Raw genomic sequence first — 7,731 nt, 5'->3', positions numbered from 1 at the left:
TCCTTTTGAAATGAAACAAAAACTAAAGTAGCTAACTAAAAAAAGATTTATATGTACAAGTCATGAACATTATAATGAAGCTCAAAAAATCTAAACTAGGATGTAATAAATTCTAATTAAGAAATTTTGTGGACTAAACTGCATTCACAGGATTCTCTGATAATTGTTGTTCTAATGACTTGTCAGCCTCTGATTTTTTGGGAGGATATAAGCAATAGTGTTGGCATATGAAAATTATGTCAAATATGATGGATACCTACAGTAAAATAAAATTCAACAAAATTAGCAATATTATATGAACATAAACAAACTATTAATATTTATGCATTAAAAATAATGTGATAGTTTTGTAATTATAAGTTATTATGATATATAAAAATATTCAATATTTTTTAAAATAGACCCTTAATAAATGTAGATAATAATATAAAATTTAATTGAAACACACTGACAGTGTGTAGAAGTTTTTCAATGTCAGTAAATCCCAACCGTTCATTTTATTAAAATAATCGATTGTTAAATTTTGTACACTAACTGTGCATACTAATTAATCTCAATAACATATAAAAACATTAAATATTATATAAAATAATAGATCAATATTTCATACCACTGCTACTAGAAGTTTTCCTATATTCCCATAGATATTCTTCGAAGAACCTAGAGAAAAAAGATATAATATATGTTAGTTCAAAGTTAAAATAAAAAATATTAGAAAATAATTTTTATTAAATTAAGTAATTAAAATTAAAAAAATACAAGAGAATATTTTTTTATTAAAGTGAGAAGATAACACACCTTGATCAATTGATTGCATAATCATTTGTAAAAAGTTTGCTACCCCTCCAAAAAAATCAAGCAGAACCAATCCAATACTCCATCCTTCTGTACTTTTTCTCATGAAATTAAACACTGCCTATATTCATAAACAAAAAAATATATATTTTAATTAAACATTAATAGCTATATAAATTTCAATAATATAACATTTAAAAAAATAATATGTTAGTTTCGCCAATAAAAAAAAATCAGTCCAGCCCATTCTATAAAAATTTCTAAATCAAATTAAATAATTTTATAACGTTTACTTTAATCATAGTTTTAAAGAAATTTCACATATGTTAACTTATGTAATAATAATTTAGTATTTTTATAATTGTTAGAAAAAATAATGCATATATGGATAAATCCCTCACCTGTGGAATGTATTTAATAATTGTCAAAGCAACTTGGACAACACTGTAACATATGATAGATTTCAACATAAATTATCATAACAAAAAAAAAAATTAAATTTATATAAAATAGAATAGCTAATTAATGTGATTAATCAAAAGCTAGAAGAATATATAAAAGAAAAATAAAATACTTGAATATAGAGATTAGCCAAAGCCAGCCACGTGAAGGCATAGCTATGAAGACACAAACTAGTGAAGCTAATATCACAAGTGTTGTCAGTCCTGCAGTTGTTTTTGAGAGTTTTTGATTTCCACGCTGCATGGAAAAACTTTCAACTTTTAGAATAATCATCAAATATTAACAAGAATATTATTTATTTTGAAAAATGTAAACAAGAATAATAATTAGAGCTTATTGAAGAGAAGAAATATTACGTCATAAATTCCAATCTGGTATAAGGTAAATACAGTAAGAAGAACTGCATGGACTGAGAATGCAACATCATTTAATGCCACAGGATTCATCTGAAAAAAAATTAAAATTTAAAAGTTTAGTTGAATCACATGATATTGTTTTTTGAATAGCAAAGGGAAATTCAAATATTAATTAAGCAAGAAAATAAAATAAAGAGTATATGATACAACAGAAATCATGACATATATATGATACAATATGTCATGATTTGATTATATATATAATGTAAATATTCTTTTGAGGAAATAGTCAAATAAGTAGAATTGATGAAGTAGTCAAATAAGTAGAATTGATGAAGGAGTAAAAATAGGGTTTATTGACCTAATTATTCGCTTAAATAAAAATAAGAAATTCATATAATTGAAATAATAAAGCAAATGACCTGTTTGTGGCCATATTTATTTCCATATTGCTTTTGAACGGTAGGACTGAAGTAAAGAGATGCATTGTAGATCAAGTAGTAAATTTGCTTAACCGTGTTTAACAGAGCATAATCAATGTTTAACCCTACAACACTAATTAGCCAAAAAACAAAACTCAAATCAAACAATAATAATGAAAAATATAACAATGAATGAATAATATGTATATATTAAACACTTTCCATTTTTAATTGTTTTATCAATAGAATCAACTACGATGAACCCTAATTATAAATTCTTAAGAACCATAATCATTTATATTCTAATGATAAAACCTTTCAAAAGCTTAAAATGATTCTCATCAATTACTCCATATCAAATAAAAATGTAAATACGCATCTGAAATAATTTCTCAGACATTTTTTAAAAATTTATTTAAGATTTCAATGCTTCGATATGAAAATTTTATAACCGCGGTAATAAGTGATAACCAAATCTAATTAAGAACCAAACATAATTTAAGAATCAAAATTTACATTTGCCTAAACTAATAAGTGTGAGAAATGAATGATTAGGGTTCATACCTTTTTCTTTTATAGTTCAAATAGATTTGTGGATAGAAACTAACAGACCAACAAACGAACGCAGACCATCCCAAAAATTCATATGCCACACGACATGGAATTGAATTCCAAGAAGCCATGGAAGAAGAAGTTGTTTTTCACCAAAACCCAAAACTCAAACTCTAACGATGTAATAATGTGTAATTACAAAACTTTGATGTGTAATTTGAAGTATTTTATACGTGTCACATTTTATGATGACTTAAATAAATTATGGTTAAGAGTAAGCCCTAGTTATTAGTGTTTGGTGTTCTAATAATAGCTTATTAATCTCTTTAGTATTGACCTTAATTTTTGATGCAATGTTGGCCAGGTTCATTTTGCATTTGTTTGGTTTAGAGAGAAAATGACAAAATTGAAATTAAATAGAAAGAAAAAAACCAGTAAAATAATATATTGGAGTTTTTTCTTCTTCTTAAAGTGAGTGATTTGAAATAGTTTTTGTAACGTTAGAAAACATGAAAAATAAGAAATGGTCTTTTTGAAGTTGTTGCTATTTTGTAGGAAGAAATGGCTGTGATAATAATATCGCATAAAATGGAATTTATTTTTGTTAGTTATCTTATGAGAGCACGACAAGAAAAAAAATTTAAATAATCAGGTTTAAGAAAAAATACAAAAAAAATTAGTTTTTCAGAAAATTTACTAAAGTGTCTAGGTTTGGCAGTACACTCTGGGATATGCGCCAAACCAAATGGCGAATTGGTATAAAATTTTGGTGAATGAGCCATACCATTTGGCACCTATGTTCATGAAGAATAGGCATGCCATTTGGTTTGGCGCCTATGTGTTTTACACATAGGAGCTATTTCAAATGACTCCTATGTGTTAAGGTTTTCTTTTAAAAATATATTCCATTTTGTTTCATTTCGCGCAAAGTTTTCGATTCCGGTCTTCGATTTTCTCTTTGAATTTTTCAATAAAGTCCGATATGCCGATTTCGTAAAATTATCATTAACCCTAATTATGTTATTTAATGTTTGTGTTGTCGATTCCGCCGCTTAATAAAGTAGAGTTCATTGATTAAAAATATGTTACAAAGTCGATACATTATCGTAAAGATATGTTACAAAGTCGATACATTTATTGTAAAAAATATGTTACAAAGTTGATTAAACATGCGATGAGGTTGTTCCACGACTAGGACATATCTTTTTATTGTGCCCTAGTTGACGACAAATGCTACATTTTCTTTCCACTTTGTCATGCACGTCCATTTTGGTTCGAATACGAGTACTGTTGGGGCGACCCTTTTTCTTTCGTTGCATCGTGTCATTATGCCAAACTACCTCCCTACCATACTCAGGCCAGTAATCCTCCTTCGCTACCACTGGAAATGCCACACTGTATACCTGGAGAAATGTCCCAGCCTTGTAAATTGGAGATAGTAGTGATAATGCGTCTCGGTGCGTAAATGCACATGCTGCTATGACATGTGAGCAAGGTATACGAAATGCTTGAAACTTTCCACAGTCGTACCAATGATCATATAGTAGAACCCGATATTGTTGTCTCAGCAATCCTTCATTGTGGTCAATTGTTTCTTGAACACTAAAGGTGCGGTTGAATCGATCGAAAGCAGTTACATGATGAATGTTGGACTTCCCTGATTTTTATTTCATAAATTTCATGCAACTCTTACTGAACAGTTGACCCGATTCTGTAATAGCACTCCACCTCTTACCTCTTGTTGAAAATAGCGAAGCCATCCTATAGTAGGTTGCCTCCATCAGTGCAGTGATAGGAAGATTTCGAATGCCCTCAAAAACACCATTCATGGATTCTACTAGATTTGTTGTCATGTGGCCCCATCGCACGCCGTTGTCGTAAGCCCTGGTCCATTTCTCCCTGGAAAGGTTATCAATCCAACTTCCCGCATCCGGATTTGACAATACAATTTCACTCCGATAATGTTGGAATGTAGGTTAAGTTAATGCATATCCTGCATTGACTAGTGTTTTCTGGAGGTGCCTATCCTTAATCTCCCGCATGAAATTCTAGGCAATATGGCGAATACAGTATACATGTGCTGATGGTGGGTGTTGCCATCCGCTTGCTAGATTGTTGTAAGCACTTTCAATGGAAGCATGCCTATCAGAGATTAAACAAAGATCAAGTTGAGGAGTAACATATTCTCGGAGATTCCTTAGAAAGAAACTCTAACTCGCAGCAGTTTCACTCTCCACTATTGCGAATGCTATTGGAAATATATTGTTGTTGCCATCTTGTGCAACAGCCATCAACATGGTTCCTTTGTATTTACCATATAACCAAGTTCCATCGATTTGCAAACCCTCGTATGCATGGTTGGAAAGCCCAGAAGGCGATGGAATATTCCATTTCCTTGGACACGGGTTCCATCTGGGGCATGCGCTGACAATGTCTCTAGAATAGTAACGGTGTAAGGAGCATATGTTTGGAGCGCAGTTAGGTAACATGGAAGATTTTTGTATGACTCCTCCCAATTGCTGTACACAATTTCAATGGTCTTTGTTTTCGCTATCCAAGCCTTTCTGTAGGATGGAGTATAGTTGTATGATGTAGTGATATGCGAGATAATCGTTTTCACCTTCAGAGACGGGTCACAATTGATAAGAGGCAAGATCTTCTGATAGATAAGATCATAACTAAGCTTCGTATGATCTTGGGACATATTAAAGTTGACACATGTGTGTTGTTGTGAAATCGACCCTATGACCCAGCTTTATTTACTTCCACCTTTATTTATTTCAATCGTTGTTTCAATATTTGTTTCTGGTAGTCCAAACGGATCTCCAATTATTATTTGTAAAAAAAAAACAAAAAAGAAAAGAAAAAAGAAAAATCCACATAGGCGTCATTTCAAATGGCTAACCTAATGTGGGTGACACATTGGCGCCAGATGAAATGGCACATACACCCCATTTTTACATTAATGCGCCATTTGGTTTGGCGCATACTCCAGGGTGTGCTGCCAAACCTATATATATACACACATTGTGCTTTCACATTTTCTTTGATGGCTTATTAACCATTGAATTGAAAAAAAGAGATGGCAGCTTCAAAAGGGCTGGAGAGGATCTATTTCCGAAACTACATATAACTAATGTCTCTAAAATCAATAATAATTACAGCGGTAAAATTGTAAATCAAAAACTATTTTGTTTCTTATTTTATAATCTTGATCTCTAAGGTCAAATTTCAATTTAGTCATTTATGACCTGTTTTTCTAGTTGAGTCTTTGTATACAAATTGGTAGCAAAAGTGTTGGAAACTAGTGGAGTCTTAGATAATCCTTCGATTGATAATCTTAAGGTTACAAAGACCATTCTTAGGAGTTTTGGGCATACTTCAGACCTTAAGGTTAATTTTGTGAAGAATAGCCTTATATGGATAAATATGGACCATGATTTTATACTCAACTAAAGATTTTCCTATTGTAAGCTAGAGTTCCTCCCTTTATGGTATCTTGGTTTATAGTGGGGGGATAGCCCCCACCTTAAGGCTATGTGGGATCCACTTGTTAATTTAGTAACTAAGTAGATTTTTTTTTGGAATCATTGGTTTATAAGTTTGGTTCCTTGGGTTTTAGGCTAGGGTCAATTTGGTGGAAATTCGCGTCTCTCCTTGGCTTCAAAGATGATTGGTTCATTGATGGTATTACTAGAAAAATGGTATGGAGTCTTCACACATCCTTTTAGGCTGAACCTTGGGTTAGGTATACTCCTTTTATGATTAGGTTTCCAAGACTTTTTATCATCTTTGAGCAACCACATGGGATCAAGGCTGAGATTGGTAGATGAGAAGGATGGGATGTAGTTTGGGATCTGAGATGGAGAATAACTTTTTTTTTCCCATGAGTAGCACTTCATTACTAATATTCTCTCCTCGATCCGAGGTGTGTCATTCACTCTATATACTAACAAGTGGTGGTGGCTTCATGATACGGATATGGTTTTCTCGGTAGCTTATATTTCTTTGTCCAAATATAGTCATACCATCTTGCTTATTTTCCTCTCCAAGTAGGGAACTTGATTCTTCCTCTTATTTTGATTAGCTAGGCCCTTACGCTTATGGTTTTTTCTTGGTAACTTTAGCAAGATAAAATCACAACCACAGAGAATCTACTCAAGTGTAGGGTATTACTAATTTGGTAGGGTTTTTTTTGTCTTATGTGCAGTGGCTTGTTAGATTGGTTTCTCATTTGTTTGTTGTGAGGTTATTTAAATTGTTCGGTATAAGATTTTTAAGTGGTTAGGATGGTCTATGGTTTGTGGTTCTGTTGTTGTTGAAAGAGTATTGTGGTGTACTTTTCGTTATTATCGTATCCACAGGGATTATTGCGATATCACCGCCGTTCTATAGCCTATTTTGTCTTGAGTTAATGTTACTTTAAATTTGGGTTTGCAAAAGATCATTCAACACTTTTAGTAGCAAAGAGTAAAGTAATGAAAGTTCTAAGTTAAAGAAAATGTATCAAGATTCGATTTCATCGACCTAAGTTTGTATGTTTCCTTATAAATATACGTATATGAACATGGTAACGATCAACATAATTACGTATCGACGCCTATACCATCCGTGTCCGCAATGATATAGTTAGATTTACCGTATTGTTTAACCGACGATTTCTCCATCCTTTAAACAATACAAATAACGTTTTAAAACCGATACTAAGTAAACATCAAACGCTAAATCCATGTCTGCAATTTATAGTTTGATGGATGATAAAGTTAGATCTAGATACAAATATTGATGTCTCAAACACTTATACCAAAGAAAAAGCTTTAATAAACAAACTAAACCATCTATATTGATCATCACTTGTTCATACACATATATTCACAAGAAAAACATACAAAAGGCTAGGAAGATTACATCTTATCTTGATACAAAAGAGATTTAGCTATCCATGAGAATGGTAGCTTGCACAAGAAGTAAAGGATGAAGATCAACAAGCATCAAAGGCGATTAATCGACGATCAAAGCTTCCAATCTTCAATTCTTAGTTTGCTACAGTGATTAGGGTTTTTGAGCTCTTAAGAATGTAATGTCCTCTCCAAAAATCAGAATTACTCTTTATATAGTAAAACCATTTTCTGTCCAGGGCGCGA

The 7,731-nt window shown here is 31.8% G+C and overlaps 1 protein-coding gene across 1 annotated transcript; it reads right to left on the bottom strand.

Moving 5' to 3' along the window:
* Positions 1 to 133: 133 nt before the first annotated feature.
* Positions 134 to 2,718, bottom strand: LOC131628606 (cystinosin homolog). Its single transcript, XM_058899445.1, has 8 exons — positions 2,600 to 2,718; positions 2,036 to 2,168; positions 1,614 to 1,703; positions 1,370 to 1,494; positions 1,197 to 1,239; positions 799 to 916; positions 611 to 660; positions 134 to 256 (listed from the first exon to the last, which is right to left on the bottom strand). Exons 1-8 carry the CDS (start codon positions 2,716 to 2,718, stop codon positions 134 to 136), a joined length of 801 nt encoding a protein of 266 aa, XP_058755428.1.
* Between the last annotated feature and the right edge of the window lie 5,013 nt (positions 2,719 to 7,731).

Source organism: Vicia villosa, unplaced genomic scaffold (genome assembly GCF_029867415.1).
Source record: "Vicia villosa cultivar HV-30 ecotype Madison, WI unplaced genomic scaffold, Vvil1.0 ctg.000467F_1_1, whole genome shotgun sequence".
In the NCBI taxonomy this organism is placed as follows: domain Eukaryota; kingdom Viridiplantae; phylum Streptophyta; class Magnoliopsida; order Fabales; family Fabaceae; genus Vicia; species Vicia villosa.
This window is presented reverse-complemented; position numbering and strand designations above follow the sequence as displayed.

What these genes read in the sequence shown, in the direction of transcription:
- LOC131628606 (XM_058899445.1), bottom strand. Translation starts at nt 2,718, where the DNA reads ATGGCTTCTTGGAATTCAATTCCATGTCGTGTGGCATATGAATTTTTG. An exon ending in TTGAACTATAAAAGAAAAAG is followed by an intron (nt 2,169 to 2,599) that starts GTATGAACCCTA and finishes TTGGCTAATTAG; the next exon opens with TGTTGTAGGGTTAAACATTG. An exon ending in ATAAATATGGCCACAAACAG is followed by an intron (nt 1,704 to 2,035) that starts GTCATTTGCTTT and finishes ATTTTTTTTCAG; the next exon opens with ATGAATCCTGTGGCATTAAA.